General features: G+C 51.1%; 1 protein-coding gene across 3 annotated transcripts in view; it reads right to left on the bottom strand.

The window, feature by feature from the left end:
• The window catches only part of LOC147086430 (CUGBP Elav-like family member 3-B), a 102,570-nt gene extending 80,245 nt beyond the window's left edge, over positions 1 to 22,325 (bottom strand). Inside the window, exons 1-2 of one of the 3 annotated variants that reach the window (XR_015075726.1) lie at positions 21,853 to 22,325; positions 5,859 to 5,941 (exon numbers count right to left, since the gene is read on the bottom strand). Coding sequence is in view for 2 of the 3 variants with exons in the window: in XM_085978532.1 (XP_085834658.1) it covers positions 5,859 to 5,941; positions 21,853 to 21,997 (228 nt within the window). In the remaining variant the exon portion in view is untranslated. The remainder of the gene's footprint in view (positions 1 to 5,858; positions 5,942 to 21,852) is intronic. The other 2 variants (XM_085978532.1, XM_085978533.1) reach the window with 2 other exon arrangements.
• Positions 22,326 to 22,662: the final 337 nt, after the last annotated feature.

Below are 22,662 nucleotides of genomic sequence, written 5' to 3'. Positions count from 1 at the left end.
GGAGAGGGAAGGGGATGTGAGGGAGAGAGAGGGAAGGGGGGAGAGAGCGAGGGAGAGGGAAGGGGATGTGAGGGAGAGAGCGAGGGAGAGGGAAGGGGGAGAGAACGAGGGAGAGAGAGGGAAGGGGGAGAGAGCGAGGGAGAGGGAAGGGGAGAGAGAGCGAGGGAGAGGGAAGGGGATGTGAGGGAGAGAGAGGGAAGGGGAGAGAGAGCGAGGGAGAGGGAAGGGGATGTGAGGGAGAGAGAGGGAAGGGGGGAGAGAGCGAGGGAGAGGGAAGGGGGAGAGAGCGAGGGAGAGGGAAGGGGGAGAGAGCGAGGGAGAGGGAAGGGGAGAGAGCGAGGGAGAGGGAAGGGGGAGAGAGCGAGGGAGAGAGAGGGAAGGGGAGAGAGAGCGAGGGAGAGGGAAGGGGATGTGAGGGAGAGAGAGGGAAGGGGAGAGAGAGCGAGGGAGAGGGAAGGGGATGTGAGGGAGCGAGAGGGAAGGGGGGAGAGAGCGAGGGAGAGGGAAGGGGGAGAGAGCGAGGGAGAGGGAAGGGGAGAGAGAGCGAGGGAGAGGGAAGGGGATGTGAGGGAGAGAGAGGGAAGGGGGAGAGAGCGAGGGAGAGAGAGGGAAGGGGGGATGAGAGCGAGGGAGAGGGAAGGGGGAGAGAGCGAGGGAGAGGGAAGGGGGGAGAGAGCGAGGGAGAGAGAGGGAAGGGGAGAGAGAGCGAGGGAGAGAGAGGGAAGGGGAGAGAGAGAGAGGGAAGGGGAGAGAGAGCGAGGGAGAGGGAAGGGGATGTGAGGGAGAGAGAGGGAAGGGGGAGAGAGCGAGGGAGAGAGAGGGAAGGGGGGAGAGAGCGAGGGAGAGGGAAGGGAGAGAGAGCGAGCGAGGGAGAGGGAAGGGGATGTGAGGGAGCGAGAGGGAAGGGGAGAGAGCGCGAGGGAGAGGGAAGGGGATGTGAGGGAGAGAGAGGGAAGGGGAAGCAAGGACGAGATGAGAGAGGGGGAGGGAGAGGGAGAGAAAGCGAGATGAGAGCGGGGGAGGGGGAGAATGCGAGATGAGAGAGGGGGAGGGGGAGCGTTGCTAAGGATTCGCTGTGTACTTATGACAAAGGTCGCTTGCTGTTTACAGATATATTGTTCCGTACAGGAAGCACTTCCACTGTTCATGATCTCTGTAAATGGCAGATAAATCATTTAACAACTTGCCCAAATGTCGATCCCGCACACTCAAGTGTATCCCATTTCCTGCAGCCCGCCATATTCCCAAAAGGATTTTCCTCTTCCCTCTATCTCTCTGTGCCTTTCTGTCTGCGTCCCTCTCTGTCCCATAAATACCGGTGAGACGAGTGACCAGTTAATCTGTTGGTAGTTTTGCTCGAGGGAGGAATGAACAGGCAGATGGGGCCTCTGTTTAACGTCTCATCCGAAAGACAGCATCTCCGGCAGTGCAGCCCTCCCTCAGTACTGCCCCTCCGACAGTGCGGCTCCCTCAGTACTTCCCCTCCGACAGCACGGCGCTCCCTCAGTACTGCCCCTCCGACAGTGCGGCTCCCTCAGTACTTCCCCTCCGACAGCACGGCGCTCCCTCAGTACTGCCCCTCCGACAGCACGGCGCTCCCTCAGTACTGCCCCTCCGACAGTGCGGCGCTCCCTCAGTACTGCCCCTCCGATAGTGCGGCTCCCTCAGTACTTCCCCTCCGACAGCACGGCGCTCCCTCAGTACTGCCCCTCCGACAGTGCGGCGCTCCCTCAGTACTGCCCCTCCGACAGCACGGCGCTCCCTCAGTACAGCCTCTCCGGCAGTGCAGCCCTCCCGCAGCACTGCCCCTCCGACAGTGCGGCACTCCCTCAGTACTGCCCCTCCGACAGTGCGGCACTCCCTCAGTACTGCCCCTCCGACAGTGCGGCGCTCCCTCAGTACTGCCCCTCCGACAGTGCGGCACTCCCTCAGTACTGCCCCTCCGACAGTGAGGCGCTCCCTCAGTACTGCCCCTCCGATAGTGCGGCGCTCCCTCAGTACTGCCCCTCCGACAGTGCGGCGCTCCCTCAGTACTGCCCCTCCGACAGTGCGGCGCTCCCTCAGTACCGCCCCTCCGACAGTGCGGCGCTCCCTCAGTACTGCCCTTCCGACAGTGCGGCGCTCCCTCAGCACTGCCCCTCCGACAGTGAGGCGCTCCCTCAGTACCGCCCCTCTGACAGTGCGGCGCTCCCTCAGTACTGCCCTTCCGACAGTGCGGCGCTCCCTCAGCACTGCCCCTCCGACAGTGAGGCGCTCCCTCAGTACCGCCCCTCCGACAGTGCGGCGCTCCCTCAGTACTGCCCTTCCGACAGTGCGGCGCTCCCTCAGCACTGCCCCTCCGACAGTGAGGCGCTCCCTCAGTACTGCCCCTCCGACAGTGCGGCACTCCCTCAGTACTGCCCCTCTGACCTGAAACGCTAACTCTGTTTCCCTCTCCACAGATGCTGCCTGACCTGCTGAGTATTTCCACCACTCACCTCATCTCCGGGGTTTATAAGGGTACGGTCGTTAACGGGGAACAGCACCTCATCTTTCGATTAGGCAATCTTCCAAACAACCGGAGTCCAACAACTTCAGATCATATTTTTCCCATTTTTCCAGATAGCAGAGTTTTTATATTTATCCACGGGATGTGGGCATCGCTGGCAAGGCCGGCATTTATTGCCCATCCTTAATTGGCCTTGAGAAGGTGGTGGTGAGCCGCCTTATACAACGGAGTGGCTTGGGAGACCATCTCAGAGGGCAGTTAAGAGTCAACCCCATTGCTGTGGGTCTGGAGTCACATATCAGCCAGACCGGGTAAGGACGGTAGATTTCCTTCCCTAAAGGACATTAGTGAACCAGATGGGTTTTTACAACAATCCGATTCATGACCGATACTAGCTTTTTATTCCAGATTTAATTAATTAACTGAATTTAAATTCCCCCGCTGCCGTGGGGGGTCTTGAACTCCTGTCTCTGCATCATGAGTCTAGGCCGCTGGATTCCTGGTCCAGTAACATAAGCACTATGCTACCATACCCGGTAAGGGTGATGGCACGGATTCTGCTGTTGTCATTTACACTTCCTCAGGGACCCATCTTTTGTTTCTTTACTTGTTCCATTACCTTCGTTCTTGCTTCTCCTGAGCTTCCGATCCCTCAACCTACGCACTCTCTGGGCCATCTGCTCCCCTCCCTCAGTCTTCCCTTGCCCCTACAGTCCTTTAACACCCAAGGTTAGGAGCATAGGAATTGCTGGGTGAGAGAGGACCACGGCCCATCTACCATCCTGGTAGTCGTACGATACAACAACGGCCTTCATTGCAAGAGGATTTGAGTACAGGAGCAAGGATGTCTTACTGCAGTTGTGCAGGGCCTTGGTGAGACCACACCTGGAGTACTGTGTGCAGTTTTGGTCTCCTTACCTAAGAAAGGATACACTTGCCATGGAGGGAGTGCAGCGAAGGTTCACCAGACTGATTCCTGGGATGGCAGGACTGTCGTATGAGGAGGGATTGGGTCGACTAGGCCTGTATTCACTAGAGTTTAGAAGAATGAGAGGGGATCTCATTGAAACGTATAAAATTCTGACAGGGCTAGACAGACTGGATGCAGGGAGGATGTTTCCCCTGGCTGGGGGGGTCTAGAACGAGGGGTCACAGTCTCAGGATACGGGGTAGGACATTTAGGACTGAGATGAGGAGAAATTTCTTCACTCAGAGGGTGGTGAACCCGCGGAATTCTCTACCACAGAAGGCTGTGGAGGCCAAGTCACTGAATATATTGAAGAAGGAGATCGATAGATTTCTGGACACAAGAGGCATCAAGGGGTATGGGGAGAGAGCGGGAATATGGTATTGAGATAGAGGATCAGCCATGATCATATTGAATGGTGGAGCAGGCTCGAGGGGCCGAATGGCCGACTCCTGCTCCTATTTTTCTATGTTTCTATGATGGAGTTGTTCACTAATCACAGCAATCAATCTCTATCTTTGAGTCTATGACAGACCCAGACACGAGGCCAGGAAAACCCCCAGTGGTGGAGAGCATTGGGAACCGGTACAGCAAGCAACTGGGAAAGCAAATGGTATGCTGGCCTTTATTACGAGGATTTGAGTATAAGAGTAAAGAAGTCTTACTCCAATTATACAGGGCCCTGGTGAGACCACACCTGAGTATTGTGTACAGTTTTGGTCTCCTTACCTAAGGAAGGATATACTTGCCATAGAGGGAGTGCAGCGAAGGTTCACCAGACTGGTTCCTGGGATGGGGGGATTGTCCTATGAGGAGAGATTGAGTAGACTAGGCCTATATTCACTAGAGTTTAGAAAAAGGAGAGGTGATCTCATTGAAACATACAAGATTCTGAGGGGGATTGACAGGGTAGATGCTGAGAGGCTGTTTCCCCCCTGGCTGGAGAGTCTAGAACCAGGGGTCACAGTCTCAGGATAAGGGGTCAGCCATTTAGGACTGAGATGAGGAGGAATTTCTTCACTCAGAGGGCGGTGAATCTTTGGAATTCTCTGCCCCAGAGGGCTGTGGATGCTCAGTCGTTGAGTATATTCAAGACCGAGATCGAGAGATTTTTGGATATTAAGAGAATCAAGGTACATGGAGATAGTGCAGGAAAGTGGAGATGAGGTAGAAGATCAGCCATGATCGCATTGAATGGCGGAGCAGGCTCGAGGGGCCGAATGGCCGACTCCTGCTCCTATTTCTTATGTTCTTAACTGTAGGTCCGAAGTCACCTGTTCCTCCCGTGCCCGCTACACTCACCACGCGTCATGCCTCCAATTACTCATAGACCCAAATGTTATTTCCTGAAAGAAATCTATCTAATTTACATTTGAACGAATCAATACTAACTGCATCCACCGTTCTCCTATAGACTGGCCGCTCACTCACTGGAATATTGTTTCCGCAGATTAGTTTAGAACTTGCCCTCCTTCAAACACAGGCCCTGTCCTCCGACCCTTCCTTCCTTGTCTCCTCGCCTGCTCCTCTCACCCATAGACGGGCGCTGCACGGTGGGCCTCAGCCTCTCATAGAACCATACAGCACAGGAGGAGGCCATTCGGCCCACCGTGCCTGTGCCGGCTCTTTGAAAGAGCTCTCCAATTAATCCCACTCCCCCCTGCTCTTTCCCCACAGCCCTGCAAATGTATTCCTTTTCGAGTATTTATCCAATTTCCCCTTTTGAAAGTTACTATTGAATCTGCTTCCACCGCCCTTTCAGGCAGCGCATTACAGATCACAACAACTCGCTGCGTAAAAATATTCTCATCACTCCCCCCCCCGCCCCTCCCCTGGTTCTTTTACCGATTATCTTCAGTGTCCTCTGGTTACCGACCCTCCTGCCAGTGGAAACAGTTTCTCCTTATTTACTCCATCAAAACCCCTCGTAATTCTGAACGCCTCTGTTAAATCTCCCCTTAACCTTCTCTGCTCTAAGGAGAACAATCCCAGCTTCTCCAGTCTCTCCACGTAACTGAAGTCCCTCATCCCCTGGTCCCATTCTGGTAAATCTCCTCTGCATCCCTCTCCAAGGCCTCGACATCCTTCCTAAAGTGCGGTGCCCAGAATTGGACACAAGACTCCAGGGCTGGGGCCGAACCAGTGATTGAGAAATGAACGCCCCCGGTATGCGGACTGACAGTGTGTGGTGGTAGAGATTCGAGACTGGCCGCTCCGTGTGTCACCTCGATTACATCTCCTCCTTAACCGTCTCTGCTCTCAGGAGAACAATCCCAGTTTCTCAGGCCTCTCCACCTAACTGAAGGCCCTCATCCCCGGTACCGTTTATCAGAGTTCCGCAATGATAATCATTTTTAAATCTTTCCCCCCCCCCCCCCCGCTCGGTTAGTGAATCTCACTTACCCCAGGCAGCGTCTTCTGTTCGTGCAGCGCTGTCTGTGCTTTCAGTGCGGACTCCCTCGCGCAGTAAGTCAGGAAGGCACATCCTTAACAGGGCAAAAAAAAAACAAAAAAAAAAATCACAAAAACACCGTGGGATCGGAACATGCAGTCAGCGAATCATCGCTCAACTAAAACTGTCACAGCACAGGAGAGACGGGCGGGCAGCCCCCATGCTCGTTTGGCCTTTTTCCTGTTAGTTACAAAAAATATGTGGAGATGGGAAGAGAAGCTGTTGCCAGGCTAAAGCTAACTAATCAAAAGAACGTAAGAAACAGGAACGGGAGTTGGCCATTCGGGCCCTCGAGCCTGCTCCGCCGTTCAATAAGATCATGGCTGATCTTACATAGGATATGTCAAGAATCTTATCATATCTGTTTTCACTATGGAGAGGGACGATGTAGACATAGAAATAGGGCGGGGGGACTGTGATATACTCGAACATATTAACATCGAGAGGGAGGAGGTATTGGCGGTTTTAGCAGGCCTAAAAATGGATAAATCCCCAGGCCCGGATGAAATGTATCCCAGGCTGCTGTGTGAGGCAAAGGAGGAGATTGCGGGGGCTCTAACACATATATTCAGAACCTCTCTGGCCACAGGGGATGTGCCAGAGGACTGGAGAACCGCTAATGTAGTACCATTATTCAAGAAGGGGAGTAGGGAAAAACCGGGGAACTACAGGCCAGTGAGCCTAACATCAGTGGTAGGAAAATTATTGGAAAAAATTCTGAGGGACAAAATTAGTCTCCACTTGGAGAGGCAAGGATTAATCAGGGATAGTCAGCATGGCTTTGTCAAGGGAAGATCATGTCTGACTAATTTGATTGAATTTTTTGAGGGGGTGACTAGGTGTGTGGATGAGGGTAACGCAGTGGATGTGGTATACATGGATTTCAGTAAGGCCTTCGATAAAGTCCCGCACAGGAGACTGGTCAAGAAGGTAAGAGCCCATGGAATCCAGGGTGCCTTGGCACATTGGATACAAAACTCGCTTAGTGGCAGAAGGCAGAGGGTGATGGTCGAAGGTTGTTTTTGTGACTGGAAGCCTGTGGCCAGTGGGGTACCACAGGGATCGGTGCTGGGTCCCTTGCTGTTTGTGGTCTACATTAATGACTTGGATATGAATGTAAAAGGTATGATCAGTAAGTTCGCGGATGATACAAAAATTGGTAGGGTGGTAAATAGCGAGGAGGGTAGTCTCAGTCTGCAGGACGATATAGATGGGTTGGTCAGATGGGCGGAACAGTGGCAAATGGAATTTAACCCGGAAAAGTGCGAGGTGATGCACTTTGGGGGGACTAACAAGGCAAGGGAATACACAATGAATGGAAAGACCCTAGGCAAGACGGAGGGTCAGAGGGATCTGGGTGTGCAAGTACACAGATCCCTGAAGGCGGCGGAACAGGTGGATAAGGTGGTAAAAAAGGCATATGGGATACTTGCCTTCATTAGCCGAGGCATAGAATATAAGAGCAAGGAGGTTATGATGGAGCTGTATAAAACACTGGTTAGGCCACAGCTGGAATACTGTGTGCAGTTCTGGTCGCCACACTACAGGAAGGATGTGATAGCTTTGGAGAGGGTGCAGAGGAGATTCAGCAGGATGTTACCAGGGCTGGAGCGCTTCAGCTATGAAGAGAGACTGGGCAGATTGGGTTTGTTTTCCTTGGAGCAGAGGAGGCTGAGGGGGGACATGATTGAGGTGTACAAAATTATGAGGGGCATAGATAGGATGGATACTAAGGAGCTTTTTCCCTTAGTAGAAGGGTCAATAGCTAGGGGGCATAGATTCAAGGTAAAGGGCGGGAGGTTTAGAGGGGATTTGAGAAAGAACTTTTTCACCCAGAGGGTGGTTTGAGTCTGGAACTCACTGCCTGAAAGGGTTGTGGAGGCAGAAACCCTCACAACATTCAAGAAGCATTTGGATGAGCACTTGAAATGCCATAGCATACAAGGCTACGGACCAAATGCTGGAATATGGGATTAGATTAGACAGGGCTTGATGGCCGGCGCGGACACGATGGGCCGAAGGGCCTCTGTCCGTGCTGTATAACTCTATGACTCTATAACTCATGAAATAACACTGGGCGGCCAGCTGGTGGCGCCGTCCAAGGAGTCTAAATACTCGGGCGTGGGCCCAGCTTGCTCAGGATGTTTCTGTAACCAGGAACTAGTGATGTAACTAGAAACTCATGGTTGTGAAACAGTTGATTAAAGCCTTGTTTTATACTCAAACCAAGTGATTCGTAGTCTTTTTACATCAGGATATAGGGCACAGAAACAGGCCATTCGGCCCACCCAGTCCATGCCGGTGTTCATGCTCGACTCGAGCCTCCTCCAGTCATTCCTCATCTAAATCTATCAGCATAACCTGTTACATCGTTATATTACATCGTTAAATGGAACTACTTGTTGCATCGTTATATGGAACTACTTTGGTTAGTGTATTTATATTGCTATGTGGCGCACTGTGAAAGGCAGTGCGCAGTGCAAGGTCGGACATCTTGTATCACTCCGCACCATGCGGCAGCAACATCATGAAAGCAAGAATACAACTGAGTGAAAGTCGTAAATTAAAATGAGTTAAAAGTGTCTGTATTATATAGTAATAAGAACACAAGGAGACACAACATGGTGGCAGCGGTGGAAATTAGGACTGGAATTCGGCTCCAGTCATTTCGAAGGCGTGGGTTCGGATCCCACCGCTGCCACCATGTTGTGTCTCCTTGTGTTCTTATTACTATGTAATACAGACACTTTTAACTCATTTTAATTTACGACTTTCACTCAGTTGTATTCTTCCTTTGATGATGTTGCTGCCGCATGGTGCGGAGTGATACAAGATGTCCGACCTTGCACTGCGCACTGCCTTTCACAGTGCGCCACATAGCAATATAAATACACTAACCAAAGTAGTTCCATATAACGATGTAACAAGTAGTTCCATATAACGATGTAACAAGTAGTTCCATTTAACGATGCAATAATATAACGATGTAACATAACCCTCTATTGCCTCCTCCCTCAGATGCTTGTCCAGCCTCCCCTTAAATGCATCCATACTATTCGCCTCAACCACTCCCTGTGGTTTGACTTCAACTCCACTTTCTCCGCCCGATCCCCCTATCCCTCGATTCCCCGAGAGTCCAAAAATCTATCGACCTCGGCCTTGAATATACTCAACGACTGAGCCTCCACAGCCCTCTGGGGTAGAGAATTCCAAAGATTCACCGCCCTCTGAGTGAAGAAATTCCTCCTCATCTCAGTCCTCAATGGCCGACCCCTTATCCTGAGACTGTGACCCCTGGTTCTAGACTCTCCGGCCAGGGGGGAAACAGCCTCTCAGCATCTACCCTGTCAATCCCCCTCAGAATCTGATATGTTTCAATGAGATCACCTCTCACTCTTCTAAACTCTAGGGAATATAGGCCTAGTCTACTCACTCGGGTAACAAAGAGTCTGTTTGCTTTCCGATTGGCCGTGGGAGGGCGGGGCGGGGCGCGGCGAGGATGTGGGTGCTGGGCGACCGATGGCGGGTGTGGGGGCGGGGAAGGATGGAGGCAGGAGATGACGTGACGAAGCCAGAGTTGGCTCCGCCCCCCCTCCCCCCTCACAAAGACGCCTCCTCTCGCAGTTCCACAGACTGGTGGTTCTTACAAGTGGCCATTTTACCAACTGTGCGGCGGGTGGCTAATCGACCACGGAGGGCGTCGCGCATCGTTTGGACGCGCAACAACAACGGGCGCGCGCTTTCCAGTGAGCGGGGGGGGCGAGGGGGTCACTGGATAGCGATCGGGGAAGCGGGTTAGACTGGCTGATTTCTCTCACCCCCGTCACCCAACCTATGAGGGGAAAATCAGGGGGTGGGTGGGGGCAGGTAAGAAGGGCGCAGCGTCACACGGTGGGGAGAGAGAGGTCGTATATCCAGGGTGGGAACAAACAGTCCGTTGGGTTAAGGAGGGCCGAACACCAAGGGGTGGGCGGGGGGGGACACAGCCTCACTGCGAACGGGGAAGGCAACGGAAGGGTCCCGAGCAACGTTCCCTGTCATTGTTTCTGGTCCCGTGCGCGCGATATTCCATGCAGAAAAGCGGATATTCCCCGGGGCGCTGGACGACTTGCAGGGAGCGTCGGTCCCGAGCCAGTCACTTGGGAGTGGGAACGAGCCAGTCACTTGGGCTCCTGTCCTGAACCTTCTTTCGACCCTGCGCATGAACGCACGCACCCGCCATTTTGGATTCGACGCCATTTGCTTTCCCTCACTTCGAGTTTCCCTTTCTAGAAACATAGAAAAATAGGAGCAGGAGTCGGCCATTCGGCCCCTCGAGCCTGCTCCGCCATTCAATATGATCATGGCTGATCCTCTATCTCAATACCATATTCCCGCTCTCTCCCCATACCCCTTGATGCCTTTTGTGTCTAGAAATCTATCGATCTCCTTCTTAAATATATCCAGTAACTTGGCCTCCACAGCCTTCTGTGGTAGAGAATTCCACAGGTTCACCACCCTCTGAGTGAAGAAATTTCTCCTCATCTCAGTCCTAAATGTCCTACCCTGTATCCTGAGACTGTGACCCCTCGTTCTAGACCCCCCCAGCCAGGGGAAACATCCTCCCTGCATCCAGTCTGTCTAGCCCTGTCAGAATTTTATACGTTTCAATGAGATCCCCTCTCATTCTTCTAAACTCTAGTGAATACAGGCCTAGTCGACCCAATCTCTCCTCATATGACAGTCCTGCCATCCCAGGAATCAGTCTGGTGAACCTTCGCTGCACTCCCTCTATGGCAAGTATATCCTTCCTTAGGTAAGGAGACCAAAACTGCACCCAGTACTCCAGGTGTGGTCTCACCAAGGCCCTGTATAACTGGAGTAAGACATCCTTGCTCCTGTACTCAAATCCTCTTGCAATGAGGGCCAACATACCATTTGCCTTCCTAACTGCTTGCTGCACCTGCATGTTTGCTTTCAGTGACTGGTGTACAAGGACACCCAGGTCCCTCTGTACATCAACATTTCCCAATCTATCACCATTTAAATCATACTCTACCTTTCTGTTTTTCCTACTGAAGTGGATAACTTCACATATATTCTTTCCCCATCCACCGCCATCATCGCCAATATTTTTTTTATACAACTGAAATAAATGAAAGTGCTCAAAAAAAAATGGAAACAGTTTTATTTAACGTCTCGAGGGTTTTTCTCCCGGGTTTTTGTGCTGGCAGCCAGTGCCCTGGAGATTAACCTTTAAGTCCTGGAGACACCAGGGAGATCCTGGAGGGGGGGTTGGACAATCCCCGATCCCCTGCCCCCTCGTCACAATCCCTGCAAAGCTCCCACGTCCCGGCATTGTCCGCTGGCCTCCCACGTGGGAATCAAAGCAGGAGGGGAGAGGCGCTTCAGTCCTTCAAATCGATAAAGCCACACACACACACAATCGGGAGTCAAAGGCAAATTGGAAGTAATCAGTTCAATTGGGATTTTATGGGATATCGAATTGCAGGTTTTAAAATATCTCGGTGAACTTTAGTCACGCGGTTGATGGCGGAGGGAGGGTGCCTTTAAGAAGCTGCTTCTAGTCAGGCGGGAGAAGGCAACACAGGCTCGTTTCATTGGTGTGTGAATCCTGTCACAATCTGTCAATCAGAGAGTTCACAGCACAGAAACAGGCCATTCGGCCCATCTGTTCCGTGCCGGTGTTTATTCCCCGCACCAGCCTCCTCCCTCCACTCTTCATCTCACCCATATCCCTCTATTCCTTTCTCCCTCATGTGTTTATCCAGCTTCCCCTTAAATGCATCGATACTATTCGCCTCAACCACTCCCTGTGGTAGCGAGTTCCACATTCTCACCACTCTCTGGGTAATAAAGTTTCTCCTGAATTCCCCATTGGATTTATTAGTGACTATCTTATATTGATGGCCCCTAGTTCTGGTCTCCCCCACAAGTGGAAACATCATCTCTACGTCTACCCTATCGAACCCCTTTCATAATCTTAAAGACCTCGATCAGGTCACCCCTCAGCCTTCTCGTTTCTAGAGAAAAAGAGCCCCAACCTGTTCAGTCTTTCCTCATAGGTGTAATCTCGCAGTTCTGGTCTCATTCTAGTAAATCTTTTTTGCACCTTCTCCAGTGCCTCCATATCCTTTGTGTAATATGGAGACCAGAACTGTGCACAGTGCTCCAAGTGCGGTCTAACCGAGGTATATGGAGACCAGAACTGTGCACAGTGCTCCAAGTGTAGTCTAACCAAGGTATATGGAGACCATTACTGTGCACGTGCTCCAAGTGTGGTCTAACCAAGGTCTATGGAGACCAGAACTGTGCACAGTGCTCCAAGTGGGGTCTAACCAAGGTATACGGAGACCAGAACTGTGCACAGTGCTCCAAGTGGGGTCTAACCAAGGTATATGGAGACCAGAACTGCACACAGTGCTCCAAGTGTGGTCTAACCAAGGTATATGGAGACCAGACTGTGCAGAGTGCTCCCAGTGTGGTCTAACCGAGGTATATGGAGACCAGAACTGTGCACAGTGCTCCAAGTGTGGTCTAACCGAGGTATATGGAGACCAGAACTGTGCGCAGTGCTCCAAGTGTGGTCTAACCAAGGTATATGGAGACCAGAACTGTGCGCAGTGCTCCAAGTGTGGTCTAACCAAGGTATACGGAGACCAGAACTGTGCACAGTGCTTCAAGTGGGGTCTAACCAAGGTGTATGGAGACCGGAACTGTGCTCGTGCTCCAAGTGTGGTCTAACCAAGGTCTATGGAGGCCAGAACTGTGCACAGTGCTCCAAGTGGGGTCTAACCAAGGTATATGGAGACCAGAACTGCACACAGTGCTTCAAGTGGGGTCTAACCAAGGTATACAGAGACCAGAACTGTGCACAGTGCTCCAAGTGTGGTCTAACCAAGGTATATGGAGACCAGAACTGTGCACAGTGTTCCAAGTGTGGTCTAACCAAGGTATACGGAGACCAGAACTGTGCACAGTGCTCCAAGTGTGGTCTAACCGAGGTATATGGAGACCAGAACTGTGCACAGTGCTCCAAGTGGGGTCTAACCAAGGTATATGGAGACCAGAACTGCACACAGTGCTTCAAGTGGGGTCTAACCAAGGTATACAGAGACCAGAACTGTGCACAGTGCTTCAAGTGTGGTCTAACCAAGGTATATGGAGACCAGAACTGTGCACGGTGCTCCCAGTGTGTCTAACCAAGGTATACGGAGACCAGAACTGTGCGCGGTGCTCTCAGTGTGGTCTAACCAAGGTATATGGAGACCAGAACTGTGCACAGTGCTTCAAGTGGGGTCTAACCAAGGTATATGGAGACTAGAACTGTGCACAGTGCTCCAAGTGTGGTCTAACCAAGGTATATGGAGACCAGAACTGTGCACAGTGCTTCAAGTGGGGTCTAACCTAGGTATATGGAGACCAGAACTGTGCACAGTGCTCCAAGTGTGGTCTAACCAACGTATATAGAGACCAGGACTGTGGACAGTGCTCCAAGTGTGGTCAAACCAAGGTATATGGAGACCAGAGCTGTGCACAGTGCTCCCAGTGGGGTCTAACCAAGGTATATGGAGACCAGAACTGTGCACAGTGCTCCAAGTGTGGTCAAACCAAGGTATATGGAGACCAGAGCTGTGCACAATGCTCCAAGTGTGGTCAAACCAAGGTATATGGAGACCAGAGCTGTGCACAGTGCTCCAAGTGTGGTCTAACCAAGGTATACGGAGACCAGAACTGTGCACAGTGCTCCCAATGGGGTATAACCGAGGCTCTCTGCTTTGCAGTTCTGTTCCTTTAGAAATGAACCCGAGTGCTTGGTTTGATTTTGATATTTTCAGCTCTTCTTAAAACACAAATGAGGCCGGCGCGCTGGGCCCCGACTGAGGGATTTCAGAGCCAATCGCATTAGGTGGGAGTGGAGTCACGTGCAGGGCCTGACTGAGTCACCAAGAAGTCCGTCAGTTACAAACGGATCCCCCATTATCTACCAGAATCCGCACTGGACACAGCAGGTCTGTCGCATCCGAGACAGAAAGACTCAGGTATCAGCCGTGGCTCAGTGGGTAGCATTCTCTCTCTCACTCTTTCTCTCGCCTCAGAGTCAGAAGGTCGTGGGTTCCAGTCCCACTCCAGAGACTCGAGCACAAAATCCAAGCGGACACTCCCGGGCCAGTACTGGGAGCGCTGCACTGTCGGAGAGGCAGTACTGAGGGAGCTCCGCACCGTCGGAGGGCCGGTACTGAGGGAGCGCCGCACCGTCGGAGGGGCAGTACTGAGGGAGCGCCGCACTGTCGGAGGGGCGGTACTGAGGGAGCGCCGCACTGTCGGAGGGGCGGTACTGAGGGAGCGCCGCACTGTCGGAGGGGCGGTACTGAGGGAGCGCCGCACTGTCGGAGGGGCGGTACTGAGGGAGCGCCACACTGTCGGAGGGGCGGTACTGAGGGAGCGCCGCACTGTCGGAGGGGCGGTACTGAGGGAGCGCCGCACTGTCGGAGGGCAGTACTGAGGGAGCACTGCACTTTTGGAGGGCAGTACTGAGGGAGTGCTGCACTGACGGCGGGGCAGTCCTGTGAATGTGATGTTAAACTGAGGACCTATCTGTTTGCTCACGTGGACGTAAAAGATCCCATGGTGCTAGTGGAAGAGCAGAGAGCTCTCCCAGTGTCCTGGTCAACAGCAAAGCCCCTCCCTCTCGTACCCCAACACCCATCAAAGTCCCGCTCTCTCGTACCCCAACACCCATCAAAGCCCCTCTCTCTAGTACCCCAACACCCATCGAAGCCCCTCTCTCTCGTACCCCAACACCCATCAAAGCCCCTCTCTCTAGTACCCCAACACCCAGCAAAGCCCCTCTCTCTAGTACCCCAACACCCATCAAAGTCCCTCTCTCTAGTACCCCAACACCCAAAGCCCCTCTCTCTAGTACCCCAACACCCAGCAAAGCCCCTCTCTCTAGTACCCCAACACCCATCGAAGCCCCTCTCTCTAGTACCCCAACACCCATCAAAGCCCCTCTCTCTAGTACCCCAACACCCATCAAAGCCCCTCTCTCTAGTACTCCAACACCCATCAAAGCCCCTCCCTCTCGTACCCCCACACCCATCAAAGCCCCTCTCTCTAGTACCCCAACACCCATCGAAGCCCCTCTCTCTAGTACGCCAACACCCATCAAAGCCCCTCTCTCTAGTACCCCAACACCCATCAAAGCCCCTCTCTCTCGTACCCCAACACCCATCAAAGCCCCTCTCTCTAGTACTCCAACACCCATCAAAGCCCCTCTCTCTAGTACCCCAACACCCATCAAAGCCCCTCTCTCTAGTACTCCAACACCCATCAAAGCCCCTCTCTCTCGTACCCCAACACCCATCAAAGCCCCTCTCTCTAGTACCCCAACACCCATCAAAGCCCCTCTCTCTAGTACTCCAACACCCATCGAAGCCCCTCTCTCTCATACTCCAATGCCCATCGAAGCCCCTCTCTCTAGTACTCCAATGCCCATCGAAGCCCCTCTCTCTCGTACTCCAATGCCCATCGAAGCCTCTCTCTCTCGTACTCCAATGCCCATCAAAGCCCCTCTCTCTAGTACCCTAACACCCATCGAAGCCCCTCTCTCTCGTACTCCAACCCCCAATCTGAGAGCTCACACCGTGCCCGCCCTCTCTGTAAACTCATTCACTCCACGTCCTCTTTAGGAACAGGAGGAGCCCATTAAGCCCCATTGAGCCTGCTCCGCCATTCAGAGAGATCACGGCTGATCTGTATCCTAACTCCATCCACCTGCCTTGGCTCCCTATCCCTTCATACCCTTGTCTAGCAATAATCTATCGACCTCAGATGTAAAATTATGAATTGATCTTGGCATCTGCTGCTTTTTGTGGGACAGAGTTCCTCACGTCTACCGCCCTTTGTGTGAAGAAGCGTTTCCTAACATCTCTCCTGAACAGCCTGGCTCTGATTTTAAGATTATGTCCCCTTGTCCTAGATTCCCCGCAACCAGTGAAAAACGTTTCTCCCTATCGACCCTATCAATTCCTTTCAAAATCCTAAAAGCCTCAATCAAATCACCCCTCAATCTTCTATATTCCAGGGAACACAAGCTTAGTTTATGTAACATCTCATCGTAATCTCACCCTTGGATCCACAGTAACATTCTGGTGAATCTGTGCTGAACTCCTTCCAAGTCCAATATAGAATGGTTACAGCACGGAAGGAGGCCATTCGGCCCATCGAGCCCATGCCCAGCTCTCTGCAAGAGCATCCCAGCTCGTCCCACTCCCCCGCCCTTTCCTTCAGATACTTATCCAATTCCCTTTTGAAAGCTGTGATTGAATCTGCCTCCACCACCCTTTCAGGCAGCGATTCCAGATCCCAACCACTCGCTGCGTAAATTTTATTTTTCTTCTTACGTCGCCTTTGGCCTCATGATTTTGAACACCTCCATCAAATCTCCTCTCCACCTTCTCTGTTAGCACTGTTGCCTCACAGCGCCAGGGACCTGGGTTCAAATCTGGCCTCGGGCGACTGTCTGTGTGGAGTTTGCACATTCTCCCTGTGTCTGCGTGGGTTTCCTCCGGGTGCTCCGGTTTCCTCCCACAGTCCAAAGATGTGCAGGTTAGGTTGATTTGGCTATGATAAATTGACCCTTAGTGTTAGGGGATTAAATGCGTGGGGATAGGGTGGGATATGTGTCGGTGCAGGCTCGATGGGCCGAAATGGCCTCTATCTGCACTGTAGATTCTGTGATTCTGTGAGAACAACCCCAGCTTCTCCAGTCTCTCCACGTAACTGAAGTCCCTCAATATATCCTCTCTAAGGCGCGGTGCCCAGAACTGTACACAGTATCCAGATATGGTCTAACCAGGGCTCTGTATAGCTGTAGCAAAACGTCCTCCCCTTTCTATTCTAGACTTCTTAGTTATAAAGGCTAGCGCTCTGTAAACTCACTCACTCAACAGGAAATCAATAAGGCAAATGGACTGTTGGCCTTTATTGCAAAGGGGATGGAGTATGAAAGTAGGGAAGTCCTGCTACAACTGTACAGGGCGTTGGTGAGACCGCACCTGGAGTACTGCGTACAGTTTTGGTCTCCTTATTTACGGAGGGATATACTTGTATTGGAGGCAGTTCAGAGACGATTCACGAGGTTGATTCTTGGGATGAAAGGGTTGACTTATGAGGAACGGTTGAGCAGGTTGGGCCTATACTCATTGGAGTTTAGAAGAATGAGAGGGGATCTTATTGAAACATATAAGATACTCAGGGGGCTCGACAGGGTAGATGCAGAGAGGATGTTTCCCCTCGTGGGGAAATCTAGAACTCGGGGGCATAGTTTCAGAATAAAGGGTCGCCCTTTTAGAACTGAGATGAGGAGGAATTTCTTCTCTCAGAGGGTCGTAAATCTGTGGAATTCTCTGCCCCGGAGAGCTGTGGAGGCTGGGTCATTAAATACATTTTAAGGTGGAGATAGACAGATTTTTGCAAGATAAGGGAGTGAAGGGTTATGGGGAACGGGCAGGGAAGTGGCTTTGAGCCCGAGATCAGCCATGATCTTATTGAATGGCAGAGCAGGCTCGAGGGGCCGAGTGGCCTATTCCTGCTCCTATTTCTTATGTTCATTCCGCGCCCTCTCTCTGTTACCTCACTTATTCCCTGCCCTCTCTTTATTATTGGAGTTCTACTTCTCCTTTGCACTATAGTATGTCTCTATTTGCTGTACACTTGCGTTCCCTGGCCTGGCCACTTCTTTCTCTCAACCAACAACAGCAACTTGTATTTATATAGCGCCTTTAACGTAGTAAAATGTCCCAAGGCGCTGCACAGGAGTGTTATAAGACAAAGATTTGACACCGAGCCACATAAGGAGAAATTAGGGCAGGTGACCAAAAGCTGGGTCAAAGAGGTCGGTTTTAAGGAGCGTCTTAAAGGAGGAGAGAGAGAGACGGAGAGGTTTAGGGAGGGAATTCCAGAGCTCGGGGCCCAGGCAGCTGAAGGCACGGCCGCCAATGGTGGAGCGATGGAAATTGGGGATGCTCAAGAGGCCAGAATTGGAGGAGCGCAGAGATCTCGGAGGGTTGTGGGTCTGGAGGAGGTTACAGAGATAGATGAAATTTAATGCAGAAAAGTGTGAAGTGATACATTTTGGTAGGAAGAACGTGGAGAGACAATATAAACTAAAGGGTACAATCCTGAAGGGGGTGCATGAACAGAGGGACCTGGGGGTATATGTGCACAAATCGTTGCAGGTGGCAGGGCAGGTTGAGAAAGCGGTTAAAAAAGTTTATGGGATCCTGGGCTTCATAAATAGAGGTATAGAGTACAAAAGCAAGGAAATTATGATGAACCTTTATAAAACACTGGTTCGGCCTCAACTGGAGTATCGTGTCCAATTCTGGGCACCGCACTTTAGGAAGGATGTGAAGGCCTTAGAGAGGGTGCAGAAAAGATTTATGAGAATGATTCCAGGGATGAGGGACTTCAGTTACGTGGATAGACTGGAGAAGCTGGGGTTGTTCTCCTTAGAGCAGAGAAGGTTGAGAGGAGATTTGATCGAGGTGTTCAAAATCATGAGGGGTCTGGACAGAGTAGATAGAGAGAAACTGTTCCCATTGGCGGGAGGGTCGAGAACCAGAGGACACAGATTTAAGGTGATTGGCAGAAGAACCAAAGGCGACACGAGGAAAAACTTTTTACTCAGCGAGTGGTTAGGATCTGGAATGCACTGCCTGAAAGGGTGGTGGAGGCAGACTCAATCGTGGCTTTCAAAAGGGAATTGGATAAGTACCTGAAGGAAAAATATTTGCAGGGCTCCGGGGAAAGGGCGGCAGAGTGGGACTGGCTGAGGTGCTCTCGCAGAGAGCCGGCACGGGCTCGACGGGCTGAATGGCCTCCTTCTCTGCTGTCACCATTCTATGATTCTATAGGGAGTGGGGGGGGGGGGGGGGAAGCGAGGAGGCCATGGAGGGATTTGAACACGAGGATGAGAATTTTGAAATTGCGGCGTTGCCGGACCGGGAGCCAACGTAGGTCAGGGCACACAGGGGGTGATGGGTGAATGGGACTGGGTGCGAGTTGGGACACGGGGGGGGGGGGGGGGTGCGGCGGCAGAGTTTTGGATGAGCACACACTTTTGTAAATATATTCAGGGGCTCGGTGAGAACACGCTACTGACTTTTATTTCATTCATTTTCCCAGGGTATAATCTGGACTGGGCTCAGCGTCCAGCATGCCTGCCTTGCGTGCTTTTTGTAGCACTCTGATTGGTCACTGGTGTTAGATGGTGAGCATTGACAAAGGGCGGTTTGGGGTGGGGGGGGGGGGGAAGGAGAACGAGACATCATGGGTCTGCGCGGTCATGTGACTGGCATGGCCCAACGCTGCGGCTCTGATAGAAACATAGAAGATAGGAGCAGGAGTCGGCCATTCGGCCCCTCGAGCCTGCTCCGCCATTTAATGAGATCATGGCTGATCATCCAAATTCAGTACCCTGTCCCTGCTTTCTCCCTATATCCCTTGATCCCTTTAGCCTTAAGAAATATATCTAATTCCTTCTTGAATATATTTAATGAATTGGCCTCCACTGCCTTCTGTGGTAGAGAATTCCACAGGTTCACCACTCTCTGGGTGAAGAAATTCCTCCTCATCTCTGTCCTAAATGGCTTACCCCTTATCCTTAGACTGTGACCCCTGGTTCTGGACTCCCCGACCATCGGGAACATCCTTCCAGCATCTAGTCTGTCTAGTCCTGTTAGAATTTTATAAGTTTCGATGAGATCCCCTCTCATTCTTCTAAACTCCAGCGAGTATAAGCCCAATCGACTCAATCTCTCCTCATACGTCATTCCTGCCATCCCAGGTATCAGTCTGGTGAATCTTCGTTGCACTCCCTCCATGGCAAGAACATCCTTCCTCAGATAAGGCGACCAAAACTGCACACAATACTCAAGATGTGGTCTCACCAAGGCCCTGTACAACTGATTGGCCCGGCATGCCATGTGCTTGGCGCGCAAGCAGAAATCAGGGCCGACCACCAAAAGCTTGGTCAAAGAGGTCGGTTTTAAGGAGCGTCTTAAAGGAGGAGAGAGAGAGGCGGAGAGGTTTAGGGAGGGAATTCCAGAGCTCGGGGCCCAGGCGGCTGAAGGCACGGCCGCCAATGGGCGATTATATCAATCAGCTTGCTCATACTCTCATTGCAATATTCCTGACACCAAACTTTTAATAAGAGAGAGAAGGGCTGGAGGGGGAACACCAAGCCAGATATCTGCCCTAAGAGCCCCTTAAATTCAGTGACCCAGTCCTCTATAGGGCAATTTATGCACTGTCTGCTACTCACACACAGGTCTAACCCATTGCCTTCAAAGGCCTTGTAAATGTCACTGTTATATTGCATAGTTAATATTTCAAAGCCATAAGCCGTGTATGTCTGGCCCAGTTTCTGTTGTTTAAAAAAAGCTCCCTCTCTTTTTGTCTGCCTGCCTCTCTCTCTCTCTCTTTCTGGTGAAGGGTTCTCCCCTCTCCCCAGAGGCCGGGCCTGACCCTCACCCAGACCCGCCTGAAAAATAAATCAAAACACTCTTGCCCTCATCTCCCTCCCCACCTCTCCTCCTGTCCCACTCACCCTCCCTGCTGAACACATGTGAAATGCATGAAGCCGAAATTGCCTTTTGAGACTGGGTGGAATGCAGTGGGGCCGGCTGGCCCTGTGTGTGTGTGGGGGGGGATAAATAAATCTCTTTCCCCCTCATCTTAAACAAACACTTACAAATCTCTAGCTGTGTCCCTTCCCCCTCCCTTTTATCTTCAGTTCTTTAAATTTAGCAAACGCTGTAAGGGTTTCTATTAAAAAAAGAACTCGCCTTGCTTTCGCGAGTCGTATTTGACAAACTCAACGACTTTTCTTTTATGCAGATTTGACAAGAAAGGCACAGCGAGATCCCACAACAACTTCTGCGGTCAGGCCGCCTCCAATAAAGCCCAGTTGAGAAAAAAGAATCCCATTAGTTCTGATTGTGAAGAAAAAAGTCAAATAATATAATATATAATACTTTGTCTTTTGACAAAAGTCTTGTCTTGGATTGGATTGGAAAATAAGAGCACAGCAAGATCCCACAATAGCCTATCATGTCAGGCAGACCACCAGGCAGTTCCAGGTCCCAAAAAAAAAGCCAACCCCCGCCCCATACACATACACACACACGTGCAATCTCAGAGCATGAGGGAGATTGAAAGCTTAACAGGTTAACACGGAATCTATTCATTTCTGACCCACTAGAACTTTGCCAAAAGTGTCTGCGATGATCAAAAACACATTTTTTTTGTAATAAGCACTCTCTTCCTACCGTGTCGGATATATATTTCCCCCTCCACCCCAGCCTATTAATCCTGTCTTGTTTTCCCTTCCCCCCCCCCCTTTACCCAATTCCCTGTCCAAATCTGTGGTTAAACAGTCGCCCCTCACCCCCTTTCCCAACCCGACTTTCCATCACAGATGTCCCACCACCTCTTTGTTTCCCATCTCCCTTGTTCTCCCTCTGCCGCTTGTTATTATTATTTATAATCTTCGCCAACCCCCGCCCCCCTCTCCACCACCACCGTCTATTCCCATTTCCTTTGTCCAGTTTTTTTGCCAACAGCAGACCCCAATCCAATTCACCCCGAACCTTTTGCAAAATATATATATATAGAAAAATGTAAAGCCATTGTTTAAGATTTATCCCATTTTCTTTGTGTCGCGAGTAAGCATGCTGACTTTAAAAAAAAGCATTGTCTACATCCCATCTGTTAAGATCACGGAGAGAGATCTAGCTCATTCCTGATTTGCAATTAAAAAAAACCAGAAAGATATTATTATATTTTATAATTAGAGAGCTCCGATTGCCTCGCCTCTGGAGCTGCTTCGGGTTCTTGGGGTTTGTCTCATTTTGTCAATATTTGCCCCCTCCCTCTTACCTTTGTGCATTCCGGTGTATCTGTCTTTCAGCACAGTGAGTTCATAGATTTTCCCGAATTCTTCGAAGAGAGGCTTGAGGTCTTTCTCTTCCAGGTTTCTCGGGATCTGGCCAATGAAGAGTTTGATTGCGTCCTGGTCCTTCATCGGGATGGAAGGAGAGTGAGACGACGGGAAGGAGGAGTGGACGGGGCTGGGTTTAGTGGCGGCGCTGGAGTGTGGCTATTGATTAGGCTATTGATCAGGCTGTTGTTGGCTGGGCTGGCGGTGGAGTTATTGATGCTTTTTAGGGGCAGGTCCTTCTTGGCGGGGGAAGAGCTGGGAGTCTGGATGAAGTCCCCTCTCTCTTCTGCAGCCATTTCAACATCAGCCCCAGACACCAGCGAGGGAGGGAGGGAGAGGGAGAGAAAAAAATACTGACATCACCCGTAACCCTTTCACCACCAAGCTCCAGGGCCACACAGAGAACCCTGGGGAAGAGGACACACCGCCCCAAATACAACACAATGCGCGTTTTAAACAAAGAATTCCCACCTTCTAAGTCACCACATATTTAAAGATGTCAATTTCTAAAAGGAACAATTTCAGAACATGTCAATTTCAGAACGTCAATTTCAAAACATGTCAATTTCAAAACATGTCAATTTCAGAACGTCAATTTCAGAACATGTCAATTTCAAAACATGTCAATTTCAGAACATGTCAATTTCAGAACATGTCAATTTCAAAACATGTCAATTTCAGAACATGTCAATTTCAAAACGTCAATTTCAGAACATGTCAATTTCAAAACATGTCAATTTCAGAACATG

This window comes from Somniosus microcephalus, unplaced genomic scaffold, assembly GCF_052327205.1.
Source record: "Somniosus microcephalus isolate GS21.2 unplaced genomic scaffold, FLI_Smic_1.0 unresolved_chr7, whole genome shotgun sequence".
Lineage (NCBI taxonomy): Eukaryota > Metazoa > Chordata > Chondrichthyes > Squaliformes > Somniosidae > Somniosus > Somniosus microcephalus.
Note: the sequence above shows the minus strand (reverse complement) of the source record. Positions and strands in the feature narration are given on the sequence as shown.